Source organism: Colossoma macropomum, unplaced genomic scaffold (genome assembly GCF_904425465.1).
Source record: "Colossoma macropomum unplaced genomic scaffold, Colossoma_macropomum, whole genome shotgun sequence".
NCBI lineage: Eukaryota > Metazoa > Chordata > Actinopteri > Characiformes > Serrasalmidae > Colossoma > Colossoma macropomum.
The window spans coordinates 9,586,946-9,612,187 of record NW_023494786.1 but is presented as its reverse complement, the minus strand read 5'-3'; the positions used below and the strand labels follow the sequence as shown (position 1 = coordinate 9,612,187).

Below are 25,242 nucleotides of genomic sequence, written 5' to 3'. Positions count from 1 at the left end.
TTGACACCACAAGTGAAAGATGAACGTAAAATTTTCTAGTCTAAAAAATGGATTTTCACTTAAAACATGCGCCCAATTTGTAGCTAAAGCCAATTTGTTCCTAAAGGTTTTCCAACACAAATGCTCACTTCCTGTTAGGAAAACGTGTGAGATTTTATCCCAAGCCATTGTGGATCATTTCTCTTAATCAATTCCTCATGAAATGTTCAAACAGTGTGGAGGACATTTGTTTTCAAATGGAGCAAAACAACAGAAAAAATAAAAAATACAAGGTTTTGATATGACAGTGATAACCCTTGTGACAGTGAATTCTGAAAAGCAATGATCTTCATCCTTAAAATCTTTGGAGCTCCTCATCACACACTTGCCCTACTTTCACTCGTTCCTCTCGCTCTCTGTTTTGAAGCTCTGAGCGGGGCTGGTACAGAAGAGACGGAGAGCAGACATATTTCAGCCTGCTCCTCTACGGAGCCCTGTCCATGTGAACAGATGGTCTGGATGGAGCTCAGTGAGTGAACTCACAGCATTGCTCCTTCTTTCTCCAGTCCACTCCGTTCCAAGAGCTGATTCCTGACTCACCCTTCATTCTCGGAATGCTCCATTCACTGGTGTTTGACATCAGCGAAGCAAACTAGGACATGAATAGGTAAGTTCTAGATAACACGGCAGTGAAGGAACAGCCCAGACAATGCAGTGTTCTGATGTCATCCATGGAAAAGTTGGAAGTTACAGTTATTATTCTCAGAATTGTGCTGTAAAATGATATTCTTTAATTCTCATTCATAGCTTAAACTGCAGATAAATTATGATTTAAATGCAGATTAAAAACTTTCAAGCAATCCTGTGTCTGTAGACTGCCCTTCAATTATTTAATATCCGGTCAAAACAGCCTGAATAAGTACAAATAATCCTATTAATTTTTCAGGAGATATTTCTGAGGAGCTCAGATTGAAGATAATCCACTGGCATAAGGAAGGGGAAAGTCAAAGAAAAATAAAAGGAAAGAAAAGGCATTTCCAAAACTGGAGTAAAAAAAATGACTGAAAAATAGGAAAGACAAATCAAAAAAGAGAACTCCTTAATATCTTTGTAGTGTGTCCTAGACAACAATAAGATCAGATAGAAAGACAAAGAATGTTTTCTCACGTCTCCTCTTGAGTTTCAGTACATATTGTGCTCAGATTTTCCAAGATATTTATCTGCAACTAAACTCACATCTCTACTTTATCTCTTCTCCAAAATGACAACTTCATAGAAAAGGCAAAAACGTTTTTTAGTTTTAATGTAAGTACATGTAAAGATGGTCCATTCATCGTGAAATTTTACACATTGTGAAGGGCAGTTAATTTTCTCAAATTAGGTCAAAAAAGAAAAACAGAGAAAAACAGCGATATATATTTAGTCCAACCGTTCCATTACAAAACAGTGACACTGAATTTGTGCCTTGGTTAAATGTGTGGTCTCTGCAAAGCAACAAACATACAGCACAGGCTAAAATAAACACATGTACCAACCTTGAGTGGTTGACAATTTCACCCAATTGCCTCATAAATATAGAAATGCGACTCACAGTGCCAACAGCGTTAATTTGGGCACTTTTTGCTCAAAGGTTCCACCCTAAACGTGTCCCATTGCCTAATGTGTCTATGAGGACCATCATCATCGCTCTCAAACTGTCTCCCACGCCTGGCAGATTTACACTTGGCATTAGCGCTTAATGACCTGTGGCTGCAGTGGGAGTTGGGCGGATGCTGGGGGAGTGAGGAGTGCAGTGACAGCACTGATGAGCAGGGTGTGTGTGTGTGTGTGTGTGTGTGTGTGTGTGTTTGTGTGGTGGTCCAAGAGGCTTCCACAGACCCACTACTGTTCTGAGCACAGCTACAGCTGCCCATCTGACACCTGCTGGGCACCAGAGTGGACAGACAGGCTCTCTCTATCTCTCTCTCTTGTGCTCCTCTCTGGCAGGAAGTGAAATGCTGCCCACATAAGATCCATACACAAGTGCATGCTAATGCAGCCGGCCACAGGAAACCGCCACTGTTGGGCCTTTCAGCTTCAGTGAAGGCCAGAGAGCACCTGCCCCAACAAAGACACTTTTGACAAGAAGAGGAGTGATCTGAATGCCAATATAGGACCCATCTCAGTGTTTCATAACAATAATGTTGCAATAGAGACAAAAGTCTACAGTTAACATGGCAGGCGCAAGCGCAGTCTTATGATATAACACCAGTGTATTGCTAATTTGGTTGGGTGCAAGCGCTTTTTTGCCTGTTTGCACACAGTTGCTTATGTGGTAGTCAGAAATTATGTCAGGGAGAATGACATTCAAAATCCATGGGCGCAGTGCTATTCTCAAACTTGTTGAAATTTGTGCTGTTACAGCCTAATACCTACTCAACACAAACACAGGTGCAAAATAGTATTTTCCACAAACACATATCCAATTCAATATAAAACATACTTTTTTTCACATACTAAGTATATAAATACAACTGTAAATTATTTTAGTTCAAAGCCAGAGAGTCCGCTGCTAATTTCTAACCTTTAACAGAAGCCCACCTACTCTTGTGTTTGTAGTTAGAGATGTGTTAAGGCCTATCAGGAGGCCTGGAGTTAGATTTCCTCTCATAAATTTAAACCCACCCATTGGAAATTGGAAGGACTGTACGATTCTACATTATGTTGTGGTCAATAGACCTTTTTCACACTCCGATGCTGTTAAGAGGAAATAGTGACGAAGCAGGTAAAAACACATCCAGTTAGCTGCCATTCGTAACTTGCTAACCTGACTGGAAATTGTTGGCTTGTTTTAATATATATATATATATATATATATATATATATGTAAGAGCCAGATCGTACAGATCAATGAGGATGAACGATGAACCTCACAAATGACAGGTCTGACACAGTTACAGCTAGAACAAGAGCGAGAGTAGCGGCTGCAGCGTTATTGTACTGAGTTGGCTAATCAAAGACGTCAGCTACCAGCACTGACCAACAAATGAGTTTAATCCTGCGGTTACAGTGCTTACTTAGGTCTGGCTGCTTATGTAATATCAGTAAACTGATAGACTTTGAACTTCTGATGAATATTCTGTTCCACCTTAAATGGTGCGGCAGTTACATTCTGGCGCCTGCACACCATTTGACTGCAGTATCGTTTAAGGTGGAAAGGAATTTTGAACAAGAAGCCGACTTCATTCTCCTCCTTATCCTGGCTGTTAACATTTGTTCTGAACTGTGTGGATGCTCCTGAATAGATTCTTGAATCTTGGACTTTTGAAAGTTATTCCAAAGGAAATGGCCGAGTACAGCGCCACCTCTGAGCATGAATCAACCTTGTAAACAAGGGATCTTATAAACAGTGCTCTCGGTAAAGCGATGCCTGCAGACATGAACGCCAGCATTTACTCTAAAATTAGGACCCTCTACCTTTCATATTCACTGGATCCATTTTGATCATAATGTGCGCTTGTTCAGAAATTTATGAAATCCCAGGTATGGCTGTTTATGTTGTGGCACTGAGGAACATAGCAAAATGCCTTTAAGGCATTTTAAACACTTCCTTTTTTTAACAAGCCATGTTGTTGCTTCACTACTCAGACCACAAATGGTAGATAAAATTGAAAATCTTTGAAATTATTCACCTCATGATGTGATATTCAGCCCTGTAGAGGTTCCAATGAGTGTCATTTATGTAGGCCTGCTGCAGAAGCCATGCTGATTTGTATTCATTTTTATATTTGAAATATCACCATTTTTTACGTGTTAATCGGCTTCGATTATGAGGCTTCTCAACTCTTCGATTCAGTCCGATGAAATGCTTTGCCAGGTCTGCATCCAGACCGCGGTCGCCAGTTGATGAGCCGTGCCCTAAGGGCTCTCTTCTGGTAAAATGTAATTCCTACTCTGTTTCACAACTCTTGCAGTGAAATTCATTCTAAAGTCATTCTTGGCCTTATACACCAAGAGGCAGGGGAACTAAATAGGTGAGGAGTAATTGGATTGATTTTTGGACACGGATATTTTCAACCCAAAATACCCAGATGGCCACATCCAGATGTTCAGAAAAAACGCATAATGAACACAAACAGGCGTGTAATAACGCACTACGGGTCATTTCACATGATGAGGGAAGACGTGATGAAACAGAAACGACCCTGATTCGAGCAAGATGAACTCTCTTATAAAACAAGCTGATAACACCAATTTACTGCTTAACAACATTCCAACACACCCTGTCCCAGAGCCTGCTGGGCAGAAATACAGCGGCTTCCCCCTCTTCTGTTTCAGTCGGGGGGCTGCAGCCCAGACGCCGCATGCCACTCCTGCTGCATTCACGCTAGTATCCCCAGCAAACACAATGAATTTCAAGCAGGCTTTGTGCAGTTTAGATGCAATGCAGCACTGCTGGCACATCCAGCTCTGAGTAACGCTGCACAGTTTAAAATGTCCTCATGACATATAAAAGCCACATCTGCATTGAACAGTCTCTGATGTTGACATTTCACAACTGTTTCAGGTGGAAGGTTGATGGGGTGACTGTGCACATGCATGCATGCGTTTGTATGTTATCCGTGTGAAAACAGCATGAATAGGGTCAGTTTTTAAAACAATAGTTTGAAACTGTCATAAGTATAAATGAAACGGACAGGCTTTTCAGTGATAAGACATAACGTGGCAAAATGCTCAGTTTTATATGCAAGTGGATGTGAATTGACAAAACACTGAAAGAACCATATTTCTGTTGGGTTTTGACATTTGCATGATTACACTTTAAGCCAGGATGTGTAATAAACAGAAAAATGACTGACAGAACCAAAGTTTTCATTTCTGCCTGCAGTTTCTTGCCTTAATGCAGCAATGCAGAGGTGGTGTGTGTTGGCATGCACTGATATGCATATGTGTGTGTGTGAGCCAGCTAGTGCATTTAATGCAGCACTGCAGGAATGAAGCGTGTGTATGTGAGCATGTGCATGTGTGTGTGAAAGGTGATGTGAGTTGAAGATGGAGAGCGCTTTTTGCAGCACTGCAGAGGTGAAGTGTGTGTGCACAAGTGTGTGTGTGGGTGTGTGATGTGAGGGTGGAGGAGTGTGTGCTGACCGTGAATGTAAATGTGGCGGTCAGGAACCTGCAGAAGTTCCTGCCGCAGCTGCGCAGGTGACGATTCACCGCCTCAAAAAAAAAAAGTGCTGCCTCAGACAGAGGACCATTTACATGCAGCCAAACACACACACACACACACACACACACACACTAACATTCACACCAGCTCTGATCATCTACAGCTGCATGCATCATACACTATAGTTCTAAAAATTATGAATTTGTAGAGAAAGTGGTGATGATAGAAACCAGACATCTGAATAGTTGTGTGGTGTAACACATTTTCAATGACTCCTTCTACATGGCCTGCTGTTAGTGTGTGTGTGTCTGTGTGTGGGGGTGTGAGGGTGGACAACATGGACAGGCTGCTAACTGGCTACAGCTGCAAAAGGAGAACCATACGCTGGCCACTTGTGATATTTCAAACATCAGGTATTTTTACATGAACTGTTAATAAAATAATAAAATAAAGAATAAAACAATAATACGTTAGGTCCACCAGACCCACTGAGTGACAAAAACATCAATACCACACAAGGGTTAACACCTCTAAAAACCTCACAGCAAGTTATTACTTGAAATTAGTTATGAATATGCTGTCTGATGCCTGAAATTTTGTTTTACGATAGTTTGAGATATAATTTTGGCCTAAAAGGTATTTTATAAAAGTCATTCATGGCACAGGGGTGCATGTAGCGTGTTGTAAATGGCTTCCAAAGAAAGGTTTAGCACTGTTTTACCAAGATCAACATAAAAACTCAGAAGACACCTTGAGGATAACTGCTGGTTTTGGATAGCAAATGATGTTGTTGACATCACGAACCCTAGTTCCTATCACCACCACTGTAATCTGAGTCTGTAAGATTCTCTGGAGCATTGGAGCATTTCACATCAATCCAGAGTGAATGATTTCACTTACATGTCAGTGACTGAATCATGTAGAAATTTTGCAGAAAATAGGTGGAATTTTCCTTTAAGCACGATTCCAAATATCATTTAAAAGACAAAATTCTTGTATTTCCTTAATGTTTGATTGAAATGTAGTAATGTTTGCCCGCCTTCTGATTTTTTGTTTATGGCACTGTGCGCCAGTGAGTGAGGAGAAATAATATTAGCCAATAATATCTTCCACCTATCATCGAGTTAAACGCTCAGCTAGCTTAGAGACCTTCCCTGATACCCTTCCTGTTTTCAGTTGGAAATGTGTCAGGGTACGGAAGATTTACACTGCAGACACTGTGATGACTTTAATAACTGTGGTTATTGTACTTCATTCCAAAAACTTGCTAACATGTATTAAAACACTCCTGTTTTCACATGACATTATGGTTATGGATAGTCGGTCTCACATTTACATAAATGCATAAATTTAAGCGCAGTGTTTTTTCATTGTGCATCTGCTTCCTCCTAACTCCACTGAGCACTGCACACGGCACCTAAACCGCAACCGCTTTCTCGAGCGCGTGCTGCTCTGTACATTGCTCTGCCATGCAGGTACTGTGTGCCCCTGTTGCCCTTGCAGGCGTTACTGTTTCTAGGTTGGAATATGCATGAGCCTCACCTCACAAGCATATGTTTAGTGAACAAATATGGAGTGCATACTGTGAGCTGACAGCTCGCTGCACACTCCTGTGCTAATTATACTGTTCCTGTGGATGGCACCTCAGCGCCTGACAGGAGACAAAGAAATATCAAGAGCTGCTAAGCTTCCTGATGAATAATGAACACGACTCAACAACTAAATTCAACGAGTAAAGACACTCAGCAGCTGGAGAGAACATGACAATGTGCCTCAATAATGAAGGATGTGAAAAACTGAATTCAAGGATCAGTTGACGTAGCCGCACTAGCTATACATAAGCCAGGGCTGCCTACTATGACACAATTTTTTCCAGCAGGCTGGGCTGGGGGGGGGGACTGGGGAGAGATTTTTAAATGTCTGTATACACAGACATAGAAATTCCATCTCATATCCTATAAAAAAGTTGTAAGTTGTGTCTTGGATAATACAATACTCTCATATATAAAAGTACAAAACTGTCACTGGGGCGGTATCCCCTCTTGTCACTGGGGTGGTACCCTCAAGGGTACATCTCAGTACCTTTATTAATTTCAATGGATTATTGTACCATATTGTACCACGAAAGTTGTACTGACTCCACATGCCCCGTCTCGTCTCCAGGCTTTTTATTTTATTGTTCTGTTTTAAATCATCAGCTTAGGAAAAGGTACAAATATGTACTTTTCACCTGGGAAAACTTATTCAAGGTAAGGCACACTGTTGGACCTTAAATTCACTGTTGTATCTTTGAGGGTGCATTTACTTTTCAATTAGCGTGCCAGTATCTCCAACTGCAGTTTATTTCCTACTGCAGTGTTTGAATGAGGCTTAGCAAACACTTGAGTTAATACATCATTATATTCTATATCTATGAAGTGCTTAATGTGACAAAAGATGTGAGGAAACCGGAGGAGGAACGAATGATTAATAAGCAAAAGGGTCAGTGCACGAGAGAATCCATGTGCGATAGATGGTAAAGGTTTGTCTGCGAGAGCAAGGTTCGGTCACGCTGGTCACGCCCCTACTGATCTACAACACACACGGTGACTGACTGGCTAACATGATAAACCGCCGCTTCTGCTCGAGAAAGTTTTTAATCAGTGAAAACTAAGCAGTAGTTGGAAACCGCCAGAGCTCTCCACTCTCCACTGAAATGAACTGGATGCAGTAAAGCAAAGTTGCAAGTGGACATGTACTGTTAGTAGCAACTGAATATTACCTCCCCTTAAGCAGGTTTAAGTTGCAGTGAAACCGCAGTAACCCAACAAGAGAAAAACAAAACCTATGTATTCTTATATTTTAAGTCCACTAGGCTATCTTTTCCACATAAACATTATCTGTAAGCTCTGGGGTGAATCCAACTTAGACAAGGCCCCTGCCTACATTTCAGCTTCACAACACTGAACAAACCAAACAAATGCAGACTTGGTAAACTCATTTTACAACCAAGGTTAACTCTCTCTGTTAACCAAGGTTTAGATTCTCCAGGGTATATTTTGGTTTTTCCATCTGAATTTACAAGACCAAATCTTAAGGCAAATTATTCAGTAACTGCATGAAATAACTGTAAATTTTTATCTTATTTATTTATTTTTTTTGTAAAAGCTCCCATCAAATTAACAGATCATGTGTTTTATGATCATACACATACTGCTATATGCTTACAATTTACTGCTGAAAGCCAAAAATCTTAGACGCTCTTTGTATTATTTTATAAAAATCATTTTTACAGAGCAGATCACTGAAGAGACACCATCTGTTTATAGTTTATAGCCCAGATTTGTGGAAAAATGGGTCGACTTTCAGTAGACAAAAAAATTTGAAGTTCAGCTTCTTTTATTGTAAGGGTTTAAAATTACATTACCCATCTATTTGCCTGGAAAGAAGACAGTTACAGCTCTCATACGACACCCACCTTTTGAATGTAGCTTATGAAATATGAAAGTTATGAAGAATATGACGAAAGTGCTTTTTACAACCACCGGTGGTTTCAAGGAGTTGAAGAGGTTAACCCTTATGCACATGCACCTGAAATCCTGACTTCATGTATAGAGCATGTTTCACAACAGTGGCAGCACTACATGCTTTACAGGTGACAAAGTTTAACAGTAATGAAAGAAAGAAATGATCTACAGCCAAAACCTAGTCCTAACCCTCAACTCGGTCCTTAACCTAACCCTGGTACTAATCCTAACTCTAACCCTACCACCATTGAAAATCAGAAAGTTTGTTAATATATAAGCATCTACAGATAATGTATTGCGAGCTATCCAAATGCAGTGGGACTGATTCCTCCTCTTGTTTCTTCTGCTGAAAAGCAAAACGTTTTATGTGATTGACATCATAAACATCCTAAAAAAAAAAGTGGCCTGAGAAGGACCAGAGGTGTCAGACGATTGTCCCTAATAGGTCAGAAGCTTAGCCCTGCCACATGAGCGTACCGCATAAGCTGCCCTGATGATGTAGCCCAGTAAAAAGTGATCCACTGCTGCTGAGACAGAAGCTTAAAGTTAGCTAAGCATGATATCCTACCTCGTGAGACAAGCTGCTGGTTTAACCTTCATCATAGCTCCTTGATTGATTCGTTATGAACTTGTCATCATGACAAGGCGGCAATGTTTACCTCAGTGTCGGTGTACTTAATAGTTTTTTACGAACTGAGCATTACTTATTTAGTTGGTGGTGCAGCCAAATGTAGTAAAGCGAGCTTGACACTAATTAATGCTAACTAAGGGCTTAGACAAGACTTAATTGTTAATTTACACAGAACCTGTGCCGCCCGGTACTGGCGACCATAATGACCACGTTTCGTTCCTCTCTCTTCCTGCAGCTCCAATGAGCAAAGTAATGTGTGGTGAAGATTTAGCAGGCCACTGCTTTTTTTTCTGTGTGTGTGTCTCGTGCGGCCAGAATACAAAACACTCCAGTGTTCAAATTAATCTGCCCTGTCAGCACATACGCAAAGCCTACGGCGATACTATTAATATGCGATGGAGGGCCTTTTAAAAACTGACCTTCAGGCAATGATTACAGAGCCATGAGGCATGATAGTTTACATATTGTCTTAATGGATCATATTAAATTCATCATCTAATAAAATGCAAAGACCCGCTGTGAAGGAGATCATATATTTCTGGCAGCGCCGAATCTGCACTATAAATAATAAATCAGGTAAAATGCGATGCTCAAAAGGAGCGAAAGGGACCGAAGCCCAAATTTGCCTCTGTGCTTTGGCACCACGACGGACATCTCCATTAGTTTAATGGAAATTTTCGATACTCTGCCGGGTGAAATATTGCTCTGTTTATCTGATACCAAAGGCGGACTGATTCCAGGAGGGGCTAATGGGTTTCTTTAGAAAGTAGGGCTTCCCAAAGAAATATACACTAAAAAAAACAGTTACAGTGCAGGGACAGCTAAGCATTCACTATCATTTTAACAATATGTGGGACAAGACAGAGTGTATCTCTTTTTAAAAGAAGGAAAAAAAAAACAAAAACTGAACAGCACTGTAATCCTGAACTTTGCTTTGATACACTGTTTTTTCAAGCCCCTCTTCTTTTTCATTCACCAAAGACTACAGCACGGTGTGGAGAAGTGTACTTCTGGGGGGGATTTTATACTATACACTATACTATATGACAAATTAATAATTGCTGTTAATGTCTGTGAAGGTCAGTCACTGAATCCAGTTCACTGAACTATTTAACAGTGGTTAGTCAAACTAACTGGCCACATAAGAAGTATTTGGACACCCCTTCTAATTAGTGGGTTTGTGTATTTCAGCCATGTGAATTGGGTTCCCATGGCTGAGTAGTGTCTTGAAGCCTAAGACACACAATGACCAGCATCAGCTGGAGTCGTGTAAATACATCGTCTTTGCACTCTGGAGCAGTGGAACGTGTTCTCAGGAGTGATGAATCATGTTTCACCATCTGGCAGTCTGACAGACTAATCTAGGTTTGGCAGATGCCAGAGGATCGCTACGTGTCTATGCATAGTGCCAACTGTAAAGTTTGGAGGAGGAGGAATAATGGTCTCGGCTGAGGCTTTTAGTGAAAGTAAAGTCAATCTTAGCGCTACAGCATACACTGACATTCAAGTGAATGTGCTTCCAGCTTTGTGGCAACAGTTTGAGGACTGCCATTTACTGTTCCAGCGTGATAGTGCCTCCAGGCAGAAATGGTTTTCAGAGTTTGGTGAAAAAGAACTTGTCAGGCCTATATAGAGCCCTGACCACTGAAAAGTGTTGTACGAACCATCAAATTTGGATATCCAGCTGATAGTGTCCTGTGTGTCTCACTCAGTACGTATGGTCTAACTGCAGAAATATTTTTACTTTGAGCTTCTATTTAACAAGTGCCTTTTTAAACAAAGTGAATCAAATTAATCGTGTTAAACACTCAAATGTGACATGGCTTTCACTTGTTGAGTAAAGCTGTTTGCAATGTTGAATGTGGTGCAGCTGCTACATGGAGTGAAGCTTTTGTGGCCTTTTGTCATAAATTATCGCAAAGGCAAAAAATAGGAAGGCCCAAAACTGTGATTTTGACTTCAATAAATTGCACAGCCCCACTTACGACATCCAAAAAAGTATGCTTTAGTCTGCCATAAACATTCTTCACTGTTTTGAACGGCAGTCAGAGGACGGAGTGACACTTCATCACCCCCCCACCACCTTCTCCAGCTCCAGGCAGCTCTAATTCACCGCTTCTATTACTGATGAATATGAAATCAAGCCATGATTACTTATCTTATCTTTCAGCCCCACCAACAACACACATCCATTACACATGAGCAGCAGACTGAGAAAGAGTATAGAGAGAAAGATCCCATAAAGGCAGGCCTGTAGGCTCCTGGGGTGATGGCGGGGGGGTGGGGTTCTCTGAAAACCCCCCCACTGCCCCCGCGTACACACACACACACCACTCTCGCAAATATATTACACACATACACTCAACTGCCTGAGCTTATCAAGCCTCAGGAGCAGCAGAACAAGCCTCCATGTTAGATGTGCTTTAGGCAACATCTCTAAAAAACACACACTCCAGCCTGATAAAAGAGTGCAGAAAGACACTGCTGCACACCGCTGTGAACAGCATACAACAACACTCACGACCAGATGAACGTGAGTGTGAGACAGCACAGCACAAAATATGTTTTGATGTGGCAGTATTTACGATCACAATGCATCTGAAATTAATGTTCTATTTACTATGTTCAATTTGTAGCTGATCACGTAAACTCAAGTCTCTGAAGTGCGAGTTAGAGTTTGGTGTTTTTACGTTGCGGGTCTAAGCAGAGTCTCAACTCATTAGTAGAGAATTTAGAGAGTTTTAGTCGTGTTATTAGCTGCAGGGATTGTATTAAAAAGTCACCCCCCGACTAAAACCTGTCAGGATTGACATGGGTTCAAATGATGAGCCTTTCATTACAGAAAAACATCAGTCTGAGGGACAGGACTGAAGCACTACACATAGGAAAGAGCCAAAACAACTTGAAAAAGTTGGTAAGTCTGTAGTTCATATAGCATGCATGCTAGCTTGCTAACACCACAGCTAATCCAGCTGGATTTTAGTAAGTTAGTAAGTAAGGAATGTGATGTGTAACTTACTAAAATACAGCTAGGTTAGTTTACAACTTCAGGGACATTAGCTATTACACTAGCTAGCATATTTGCTATCCAAAGTACATGCTAACCAACTACTTCAAGTCGTTTTACTTCTTTCATTTAAATGCAGCATTTATTGCATCTAGTGCTGTGTTCAGTCCATCAGCCCATTGTTTTTCTATGATGAAAAGCTCATCATTTGAAGCCATATTGAACCTCAAGTAGCTACAAGATGTGGAAAAATGTAGCAAAAGTTGGAAACTAAAGGTTTTATTCATATACTGCATTAGCGATCCATATTTTTACAGTTTTTTCATTTGTTTTCTAAGGCTGAAAGTGTTCAAGTTAAGTTGCAAGTCATTTAAGAGCGAGTCTAAGTCAACATGTGACTTGAGCCAGAGTTGCTGATTCCAGTCTCGACCTGCTTAAACCGTAACCATATCCCATAACTCATAATCTATAACCCAATTTAAATTTTTACTGAACAGCAAATAAGTGCTGGGAATGTAAGACTTACTGTTTGATGTTCAATAAACTCAAAATTTTAAGGCAGCTAAGTTACTTACAAGAGAAAGTTAGAGCTGCCAAAGTTAATGTGATCATGCAATAACGCAAAGCATTATTAATGCAACACAGAATCAGCAATTTTAGCTCTCTTGTTCAAATACAGCTTTTTAATGGAATTTTGGCACTGAAGTCTAGAAAAAAGGTGCTATATAAATAAAGTTTATTATCATTATCGTTATCATAATTATTATTATTATTATTAGGTGAGTTCTGAGAGTTGAAACAGTGTTACTTTGTTGGCAGTTCTTTCAGTCTGTGTGAACAGTTCAAGCTGGTGGAGGCGGTGTAATAGTGTGGAGAATGTTTTCCAGGCACACTTTGGGCTCATTACTACCAATCATCATCGCTTGAATGCCACAGCTTGTGACATGGACCATGTCACAAAGCAAAAATCACCTCAAAATGGTTTCAGGAACATGACAATAAGTTCAGTGCTATTCAGTGGCCTTTCCAGTCACCCTATCTGAATCCAATAGAACACCTTTGGATGTGGCAGAACAGCAGATTTGCAGCATGAAAGTGCGCCTGAACAATCTGCAGGAACTGCATGATGCAATCATGTCAACATATACCAGAACCTCAAAGGAATATTTCAACATCTTGTGGAATCCATGCCATGAAAAATTGAGGCTGTTTTGAGAGGGAGGCCCTACCCAGAATCAGTACAGTGTTCCTAATAAAGTGCACAGTGAGTGTATGTACACTTTGTTTTGGGCAGAATGTGTTCTAGGTGACAGTTTACTATAGGGCAGAGTTCATAACACTACATGACATTGATCTATGTCAACTTGACATCAAAGTGGACAAAAGTGGCCTTTATGACAGACAACGCCTGTTTGAACAAGCCTTTGTAAAAGTGTATGCGGGTTAACTGTCAGTTATCATGACGAGCTTATGATGGTGTCACATAGCCTCATGAACACTGCCCTACAGTGAAGTGATACCGTGTCCTATTTACAGCAGAAACCTGGCACAAAACGGTTGGGTACATGTAGTCCTTAGTGCAGCCAGCCTCTCCAGCCCCTCGGCTCCACCATCAACGTTGATTTCACGTTATTCAGCTCCCTGAAGGAGCAGAACAGCCTCCTCATCACACGCAAACACGCTACAAAGGCGGCACATGAGGAAATGCAAATGGGCATATTTTTTCTGTCCTGTCATCAGTTGGGAGGCTTGCAGGCCCTCAGAAGGAGCTCCAAAGCTGAAGGGGTTTGACAGACTCTAATCAATTCTCTATTTTCAGCAGCCTGCGATCTGTTACGAAATTGAGCAAAGCATCCCAGGCGATTCCGCACAGTCATTAGGATCTGTGACTGCAAACCTGCCAAAAACTGCCCTTTCAAAGCTGTGTTTTTTTAAACACAAGATTGAATGGACCCAGTGGGACATCTGATCGGTGATGTACTCGATCAAACACGAGACAGGAGGCTGGACAATTTAAACACTTCAACAGAAACACAGCTTTTTACACGGGTCATATGCAACAGTATTTAACAGGGAGCTTGTGCTGAAGCGGCAATAAATGTAGTGCTTTGTTGAAATTTGGCAGAGGAGTCAGAACAGAACATTCACATCAGCAAGACCTTGTTATATTTGTTTTGTCAAAGACACAAGTTATGTAGCGCGGTAATACAGGCTAGAAGCTACAGCTGTATGCGAAAGTTTAGGCGCCCTTGGTCAAATGACATGTTCTGTTGATTTTCTAAGTGAAAATAAGCTAACACATCCTTTACAGAGAACACATTTTTGCATGTTTTAATTACTGTTTATTTGCTGAATTTCACATAAAATAAAATGTAAAACGTGGCATGTGCACAAATTATGGCACATTTTATATTTAATTTTTTTTTCCAGTGTAAACTAAAGAAATTCAAGAATAGAATGGAACATATATATGTATGTATTTTCTTCTACATTTATACATATTTAATATACCCATTACATATTGGGTACACATGTTGTAGAGGACGTGTTAACTTATTTTCACCTAAAAACTTATTTTCACTTGAAAATCTACATTTTTTAATGTATGAACACATACATACCAGGGGCTTTTGAGGAAAATTACATAACCATATTAGCTAACGAATTCATTGTACACACTCAGAAGTTTAAGTGCTAAATTGTTACAAGAACAACACAAAGCAACAATATAATGATGAAATTCTGCATAGAATGAGATAAAACTGGTGGTTTATCACTTCATTTACATCTGTGGATAAAAAGAATAACTATTAATAAAGAGATTAATACTAAGGTCACTAGAATGATAAAAAAAAACACTTAATTTCTTCATACTGAAATACAGGTAGGTTGTAATAAAAGGTAGAAAACGATCATTCAGTCTCAGTCCAAAAAGCTCTCACACACTCACAGGAAAAAAAAATAATATTCAGTGGTTTCACACTGTGAAAGACAAAAACTGCAAGGAGTGTTTTCAAAACCAAATCTACCTCAAAGAAAATCATTAACAGGATAAATAGATGACAGAATCTTAAAGTGAGTCTCCTTAACTTTGGGAGGGACTGGAAGTTTGAGGTGTTCTGTAACAGCACTGACCCACGTGAGGGATCGTTCACTGTTATAACATAATGCTCTACTGAACCCTGCAAAAAAGTTTCATTTACAGCCCTTCTTATCTCTGAATTCTTACATCCTAATACCAGCAATCCCAGACTATCAACTTGTAGTCTAGGGAGACATAAGACTGTACTAGAGTATTGCATGGTACCTTTTATCAGCAGATACAAGGCAGGAGGAGCAGCTTTACATATTTTTGCAAATTCTTTATAGTTAACATTAAATTAAAATTTAGTTATAACAAGTCAACATTTTTAACCAGTAAGTCACATACAACTTGAAGCTTACGATCAAACCGAAGTGGTTTACAAATTGATTTCTTATAAATACTGATGAATTTATTATTCCAGAGCAAAGTACTATGAGGACAAAATTCTGCCTAAAGATCATTTTCCAGAAAATCAACAATATATGTCAATTGACTGGGGGTGTTCAAACTTTTACAACTGTATATCATATTAAAAATGTCAATACCTTAAAGCGATACTCCAGTGTTTTTCACCTAATTTCTATCTGCTACATCTATGGCATATGGTAACTTACCATGGACAATGTTTTAGATGTGTTTCCCTGTACTAGTCATTTGAAACAGACTTTTCAGACTAGAAGGCATTAGTGGTTGCTGAATTCTGTCAGTAGAGGTTCATGTAAGGCATGTAGTTCTGTAGAATGCTGTAAATATTTCAGTCAAAAAGTAGTGTTCCCTAAAAGCTGTGAATCTGTATAATTCATGATATGGGATCCCTTTTTTAGAGGGAAGAATTTGTGCTAACATGTTGCCAGTGTTGTGGTGTGGTGGAGTTTTTACAGGCACTTGCCTCATTATGCATGGACAGTTTCTGTCATCCTAAAACCTGAACTGTTAAGAGTATATCAACTGTAGTTTCCAATGCATGTTATACAGTTATGTAAACTTGACGTTAAGCTTTTCCGAGGAAATGCAGTTTTTCTTGTCGGAAGCCCAAAATGACTTGTACATGGAGAAAAAGTTATTAAAAATTGCAAATGACTGCTGTATTGTTTATTAAAATGGTTCAAATAGCACTTAACAATTTATAAAGTGTTTGGAAGAATGAGAGAGAGAAAAAAAGAGGAGAAAACAAATCAGTCTTCCATTTCTTCCAGCTTTTATGACTTAGGAGAGAGAGCGACCCAGAGACAGAATTATTAGCCAACTCAATTTAGTTCATTTCTCCAGTTCATTTCTCAGTTTATTCCAACCATCGTGACTAAGCCTCAGCCAGTCTTATTATCTCTCTCTCACACAGACGCTTACTCTCTCCTCTCCCTCATTCACAGTATTTTCTGAGGTAAATCAGCTAACGCTACGTGACCAGCTAGAGTGTCTACATTCAGTAAAAGTCACCAAATTAAAGACACAAAAAATATATATCTTTCTACAGAACTAGTTCAAAGTCAGAGTTGAAAACACATTTGGGATGTTTAACTAAGTTGGACTTTGGACTAAAAGAGTGGTTTGAGTGATCCTATATCTTAATTATGTAATTAAGGTTGTATCTACCTTAATAATTTCACTACAGAAACTTTACCAAATGTTTCGGTAGTGATAGTTTTAGCTAATTTTAAGCGGAACTGAAAAATGCTAGCCAGTACATGACCAGCAAACACAGCTCTGAACAGTTGTACACACATAAAATCATAATATTTTTTATTAAAACACAAAAAATGTTTTAATTGCAGGAAGTATGCACTTTAGTAGTGACAATTCCTAATGTTCCATACTGATTTTCAGACTTTGGGACATATTTACTTCAAAGCAATAGGATCTAACTGCTCACTGTGTGGCCAAGAGGGACAGAGATCCAGTCTCACTCCTGACTCATGCAGGGGTGTGGTTTAAATTAGGCTCCACCAATGGACTAAACCTCTTTGTGTTTGGATAGTGACACGAAAAAGTGGGACAGTATTTATTGATTAAATTCTTTTTATTTATAAAAATTTCACTCATAATAAATTTTTTTAACTTCATTCAATCGAAAGATTATGTATGTCAAATGTTTATTCACAGAACTCAGCAAACGCCCATGGGCTTCTATTATAAACGTAATTTGAGTCGGTGGTTTTAAATTTATTCACTTAAGTGACAAAAACTGCTACATTTCTGGGCCAAGAGAACCTCTTTCATTTTCTCCAGCCTCTTCCACTTGGGAGAATGTATGCGGCAGCAGGGAAGCACAGAATGATCTTTAAAAAAGGATGCTGCTTTTTCTAATTTTAGATGTTTTTCCATTTGCAGCCGATGTAGCCACAATACTTTAATGGTCTGAAGACGTGAAAGTATTAGGGCTCATTCGAATACTTGAGTACTCACTCGTTATGCTGGTATTCAATCCATTATTAAGTATAGGAAAACTTCTTTTTTAAGCCATAAAAATAGGAGCCTAATATAAAAGTAATTATTAAGTCAGTCAGAGTGGTTTGATGTGAAATGCTCCATTCTAAAGAAACCAAGTTAGAACTGTTCACAGTGATGGTGACCGGAACCAGACAAATGAAGCACGTAAAGCCTCTAAAGCCTCTAAAAGCTACTTCACGGAAAGTTACTGCACAAAACGGTCACAAAAAAATGTGACAACTCTCAAATAAAAAAGAACATTACTTCATTTACAGGCTACTAGCAGTGCTCTGGAGGCGACCCTGACAGTCTGCAGTGACAGCAGAGGAGGGTAAAGTTCAGCAACCTCACTGCTGGGCTTTAGTTAAATTTAGGGCATCATCTTCAAAGAGGGGGGATGCAACAATCATTATCGCCCACCTCTAATTCTTCGGTGATATGAAGCTAAAGTCAGCTTCTTGTTAGAATTATCCCGTTCCACCTTAAATGGTGCAGCAGTTGTGACACCCGAAGCTCCAGAATGTAACTTTTTAAGCTACCATTTAAGGTGGAACGGGACATTGAGCTAGCTAACTACTGAGACCCCAGTGTACTACTAGCGTTTTTTATGCTTGTTATGAAGAAAATGACCATAATACATTAAAACAACATTACACTAAGATAAAAGAACAGTTATTGTTTTGTTTTTTTTTACAGAGAAAATACTCACACATTTGTGGGTTTATTTAGTCGCTCGCGCAGCCATCTTGCCATTTTTTCTTTTTTTTCTCATAACACTCCTTTTTGGAGTGTGCCTTTGAAAAACCTCCGTTTGAAGGATCATGTAGCCCTAACACATGGCCTACCCCTCTATTTGAACAAAAATCGGGACACCCTACCCCTAGACGTGAATGCGCAAAACGGACGGGTAAGGGCTAAGTGATAGTGGCAAGGGGTGAAAGGAGATTGGGCCATTGTGGTGCGAGTGGGGAAAGCCTTATTGTGGAGATCTGTGCAAGTGCAGTAGCTAGAACAACCTGAAAAAATCATGTTTTTGAGTATTATTGAGCCAAACGCTACTAACTATTTATGAGGCTTTTGTCAGATTTTATCAGTGATTTCAAATATGTTTTTTAAACGGTAATTTGACCTTCGGTTTTGAGTATTTTGGTCTTAGTCTGGTCTTGAGTGGCTCTTTCGTAAAAGCATGTCAGAATAAAAGTCCTTTTTGGTTGTGCCACGTGACATTTGAGGAAGTAAGAACTTGTGGACAAAAGTTTTCAGTGAGTACTTTTAATGTTGCCTTATTTTGCAAGATGGTTTTTATTTTAAAGTTTTCAAACGTAAAATCATGACAAACTGTTTTATTTAGAACTCTATAAAACTAAATTACCTTTTTTGATAGTTTATTCAATGAACATATATGCCTGGATGCTTGCACCACTTGACATTTTCAGACTTTTGGAGGCAAAAAGAAATTAAAATTAACTTTATATGGATGCACTGAAAATTGTTTCACATAAAAGAGGTTTTGCTGAATAATTATGTATATGTCGTGTATTTACTAAATTATTTTTCGGGAAAATAATAGACTTGGACACAAAAAATGTACACCATGTCAATGACCTATGTGCGTTCTTGACATTGCGACCTTTGGTTCCTATAACCCACCACTGTAAAGAAATCTGAGTTGGTAAATTTTACTAAGTACCATTTCACATCAAACCACTCTAAAGGAGTTTGTTTATATTTCAACCACTGAATTTTGAAGAAAACCAAAAACCTTGAAATTTCCCTTTAATGATCAGAAGATCATAAGCACTCGTCCAAAATGAGAAGCTAATTTTTAAATGGATCATGGGTAAGCTGAAGAGGGGAGCGCAGGGGAAGTGAGCAGGAGTTTCTTTCTTGTACAGGAACAGACGTTAACTCTTAAGGTTGCGGATCTGTGTAAAGACTCACCGTTGACGGTGAGGTGGACCCAGCTGCCGTTGTGGAAGGTGTCATACTGCTGCTCCAGCATGAGAACCCTGCACTCGTACCAGCCCTGGTCCTCCGAGCGCACCTGCTCGATCTGCAGAGATGCCTTGCCATGCAGGCTGGTCCTACCTGCAGGAGGAAAACACAAGTGGACAGCATTCTGTAAAGCATCTATATAACGAAGTCTACACAATATGGGCACAATATTAGTTTTCTGATTATATTGCTTTTCTGATTATATTGCTTATATAAGCTGATTGGTTGAGAAGCGTTCTAACCGTGCTGATATTTCACTGTTTTTTCACCAACACTGTATCACTCCGCTGAAACCCTGTTGCTAAGCAACGACTTTGGTAGCTGTAGGAGACGCTCAAGCCATCTGAACGTTTTTACTTCTTACTTTGCACAAACAGAAAATGGATACTTTTAACATCACATTTGACCGACAGCCGATTTGGTCAGACTCTGAAGTTGAGACTACACTAAATTCCCAAACTGTCATCACCACTGAGCAGCTTTTCAGTCGGCAGCTGTGACAGAAGAAAACCTAAACAACCTGTAATCAGCCAGAAATGAACCGAATACCATTTGCCAAACAAAATGGGCTGTAAGATGCTTTACAGACTGGCTGGAACAAAACAGCATCAATAATGACCTAGCAAAAAAAAAGAAAACACTGAGCTAAACTTGATATTGTGGCATTTTTATGGCTCAGTCCGTACTTCAAAAGGCGAGGCTTACAGCAGACTGTGCAGCAAGTGAGCGGAGTTCGTTACTCTGACGTAGCAACAAGCTGCTTGTTAAGGAACTATAATTTGGCGGAAGGAACTCCTAACATTAAAACATATTACATGCCACGTTCACAGCCCAATTTATTTATTTCATACTTTAACTGTTGTATAAAAGCTTTTTTAAATATTTAAGCAATAGAACACTCAAGGTTGTGTTATCGCTATAACATCACGACTGTGAATCACAGCCATGATGTTATTTCACAATAACACACTCCCTCTCGTGTTCTATTGCTTAAATATTAACAACTCACTGCTGAAACAAGAGTATGATGGTTAAGCTGCACTACAGAAGTTTCGGGGGTTTAGAGACCTCTCTGGAGGAAATGCACACAATTTGTGGAAGAATATTTTGTAGGATGGGTTGTGTTTCGGAACCCTTTCCCGAGCAGATGAACCTGATCATTGTGAGTGCAATGAAAGAGAATTCAAAGACAACTCTTGGTCAAGGATGTGTCTTCCGAGGATGTAAGTGAATGATCTACTACTGTCAAATAGCTTCATCAGGGGAACATTGATTTTGCATTTATGTCCTAAATATCAAGCTGGACCTTCTTCTTAAGAACATTCTGTTTTTTATTTTGTAATGTTCAACAATGACAACACAGTACAGTATTAGCTAATATAAGACAACTCCTTGTTTGGTTTCCTACACCCTTTCCCATGAAGACCCGTCCTTGTCTCTCAACTCCACTCACAGCAATATAATAAAACAGTGATAATAAGCATAAGTACAAATACAAATAGGAGATAGATAAAATAGAAAATAAAATTGGCAGAATATGCAAACTAACTATTGGACCTTCTTTTTGAGCCTGCGCATGTGACTTTAGTATGTAGAAATGTATGACATGGTCCAAAAAACTCCTCAAAAATCCGGCCTGATGCCTTGGACTTTTAAATGACAATTTCTGGCTTTACAGGATGAATCATAGAACATAATTTTTCTCCAGTAAGGTTACTTCCTAAATTTTAACATACAATCTTACACACTGCAGCTTTAAAGAACAGCCAGCACTATTTTGCTTAAAAAATGACTTTTGTTGGATTACATAAACACCTTATTTCATTAAAATGCCCATAGAAACACTCGTCTGGAATTGTGATTGGTCAAGATGCTCACGGTACCCAGTAAAAACACTGTGATTGGTTGGAAGGCATTCTGTGATCAGTACTGCAGGATAATGTGCCAATAATTACCAAAGAATATTCGTGACTCTCCTAAAGACTACTTCAGAACATTACTCATTCTTTTTATTATTATTAGAATTACTACTGTTATTATTATTACTATTAACATTATTATTATTAGGTGCTAATTGTTCTTAAATAATACAACAGGGTGTCCTAAGGCCACCACACACTGGATGCACCACATTGCATAGCAGACACAGTACAAAGTGCTACTATATTATATAGACTATGCTGCAGAAAGAGTGCAGATAAATGTCAATTTCAAGTTCCTTTTTACATGTTACTCCTATCAGTTCAATGAAATAAAACTTTCAGCATTACTTATCATGTTTGGCAGCAGTTTGCTAACCCTTCACCAACTCACTGTTTTATGTCACAAGCATTTAACCCTTTCAGACCCAAATTATGTTAGTGATGATCTTGTATTCTTATTCTAAAGACAGCTATAAATTATAATAAATCAAATGTAATAATTTTTTACAATTACTGTTGACTTCTGTTCTTTCTGATGACCATTACAATGCATGCTGGTTCTAAAAAGCAGCAACGTTCCAGTATTAGCATATAATAATTTTAAGAGTTATTGCAAGAAAACCTGAATGCAATCCAAATTTACTGATTTGTTCTGCATTTCAAGAATGCAGTTCATCACAAGGAATAAAGAGATGCTTTAAAAGATTAGATATTTAGTTACAGAGCTTTTGATACACATACGTTTCATAGATACTGTATATACATAAAAGTATTTAGATATAGATATGTTTGTAAACATTGTGTGTACATGCGTACATGCATGCATATGTGCTATTGTGCATGTATACTTTGTATTAATATCTGACATTTGTCATTTTTGGGAATTTGTAACACGGCAGTACAAAAATTATAGAGAAAAACTTATCATAAGTTAATTTTCACTTTGGGATGATTGACAATATTTTTCAGGACAATTCTGGGATGGTTCTGAAAAATGTTAGTCTAGAGCCCCGAAGGATTACTCACACACTAAATTATCTTAGGACAAAGACGCAACTGATTTTTAGATGTTCTTCTATCCTCTGCAATAATAACTACCTGGAATAGTCTGTGTCTCAAACATTGTGCTTACCCTGACGTAACCTGCCATACACTGCTAGCTGAAAAAAGTCTTGATGTCTTTTTGAATATGCTTATGAAAATAACATCACAACCAGCATACATATTATGAATTCATAATCAGTCAGGTGCATTTAGCCTTAATTGACATTCAAACCAGCAAACAGTGCAGTAACGTTCAATAGCAATCTAGTAGGGAGAAAAAAATCCATTTGGACTCCAGCATTTTCTCACTGACAGTCTTCTTGCGTTGCACACAAAGTGACTAGAAGCAGCACCGCAAGCTAGTATGAGGATCAATGTATAACATTACTTGGAAAGCAATCTTCCCTTGATTTCATCCCTCCCACGCTATCAAATGAGAAGTGTACTGTACTTGAAATAGAAAAAGAACGAGATGTCACAGCTTGCAGGAAGAATGTTACACTTTCTTTAGCTAAGAGGCTTAGCAGCACTCTCAGGAAAGGCAAGGAGCTTCACATGATTGCATAAATCAAGCATTGTGCTGTTCAATAGGCATATATGGACCAATGCATCAGTAAGGCATGCACCAGCGACCAAGCGAGATGCAATCTCTCATCTGCCTCCCAGAAGACTGTGGCTGGGATTAAATGATTGCAACAAAACTTCAGGGGCTGCTTTAGCCTGGCCTCCACACACTTCCATATTGACGCTGCAGCTAGCCTTCATGCTTCACAGTGCTGCTGTATCGAGCAGTAGATATCATAGGCCTGGGATCAGAGGCAGCACCTGAGAGAGGGAACTGTAGGTTTCCACAGCAGAAAATCAATATGCAATGGGGAAACTGAGGCTGCAGCCTTGCAGTAAAGGAAAAGGAAAAAAATAACAGCTTTGAAAAAATCACAACGAATTTTAATGGGGTGATAAAGTGCTGATGAGGAGAGGAAACGACACTGGGGTTATAGAGTGTCTCCACGCTCTCTTGGCAAATGAAAAAGATTATCTCAACCGCTACACAGGAGGCTCTTTCCTCATCACCACCACTATGGACTATGGATTACTCATAGTGATGGTCCAGTTTGATTCAGCTCAGCGAACCGATTCTTTCAAACTGTCTGTTTCAAAGAATTGAACATAGACGATTCATTGATTCACATTTCAAGTTCACTTTATCTCATCTCCTCTGCCTGCAAACATAACAGAAAGAAAGATCCAGCCAGTCTACAGAGCAAAAATATAAAAAATGTTCTTCTAAAAGCTGCACTACACTGCAAAATATTAAGTGAAAATATCTTAAATCTAGCCAATATATGGATCATTACACCAAAATGGTTCAACAACATAGTTGAAAACACATTTGGGACTTTTAACTGACTTGGACTTCAGACTAAAATCCTTTGCTTTGACTGACTCTGTACCTTAATTATGTTTATTTTATTAAATTAAATGACTGAACGTTCCATTTTATCACTACCAAAACAATAGTAACTAAATGCCAAATGTTTCAGTAGTGACAATTTTAGCTCATTCTGAGCAGAAACTCAAGATCACCAGCCAGTACATTACTAGCAAACACAGGTTTGAACAGTTGTACACACATAAAATCATAATATTTTTATTAAAACACAAAAAGTTTATTTAATTACAGGAAATATGTCTTTCAGTATTGGCAATTCTCAATGTTACATCCTGATTTTCAGACTTTGGGACACATTTACCTCACATCAATGAGATCTAAATTCTCACCATGTGGCCATAAGGGACAGAGATGCAGTCTCACTTTCTGCTTTAAAGTGCAGGGGTGTGGCTAAAATACGGCTCCGCCTATGACCTACAACTCTGTGTTTCGCTAGTGACGGGGACAGAATTTTTTGACTAAATGTTTTAAATGAATAAAGTTTTTATATCATTTTTAAAACTCTTTAAAAATCATTAAAAATACAAAAAACAAATATTATTTGAACAAGTTGAAATTTAGGGATTAGGGTTTGGGACAATCAATATTAAAAACTCTATAAATGATGATTGTGTATACATTTAGCTTATTACTATCTGAAAGCTTTGAGTTTAAACAGGTCATAAGATAATCTAAATATGTAAGGTACTATCTAATCTAATCTTATCTAATATATTACTTTTGAGTAAGCAATGTTATCTAGTAAATTTGTCGTATTCCATTAGCAGTAATAATATCTGAAACGTAAAATTATCTACCAATGGAACAAGACTTCTCAAGGCAAAATGACTTGAAATGAAAAGTAAGTAAAGTGTGAGACATATTACAGATATTGACTAGATTTAGGAGGAGTTCTCACTATTCTGCAGTGTATGTATGATTTTTTTTGTTAAAAATGAAAGTAGTAGCATAGCTGAGTCACTTGAGAAAAATATGATGAAACATGGTGCACTCACGCTGCTGTGAATCACCCTGTACAGCTTAAAATATTCATTCGAAAGTCAG

The 25,242-nt window shown here is 38.8% G+C and overlaps 1 protein-coding gene across 2 annotated transcripts in view; it reads right to left on the bottom strand.

The window, feature by feature from the left end:
* igsf9ba (immunoglobulin superfamily, member 9Ba) overlaps positions 1-25,242 on the bottom strand; it is a 104,483-nt gene that overhangs the window by 54,321 nt on the left and 24,920 nt on the right. For both annotated transcript variants that reach the window (XM_036560507.1, XM_036560512.1), the window contains exon 3: positions 19,726-19,872. In XM_036560507.1, coding sequence (XP_036416400.1) covers positions 19,726-19,872 — 147 coding nt within the window. The remainder of the gene's footprint in view (positions 1-19,725; positions 19,873-25,242) is intronic.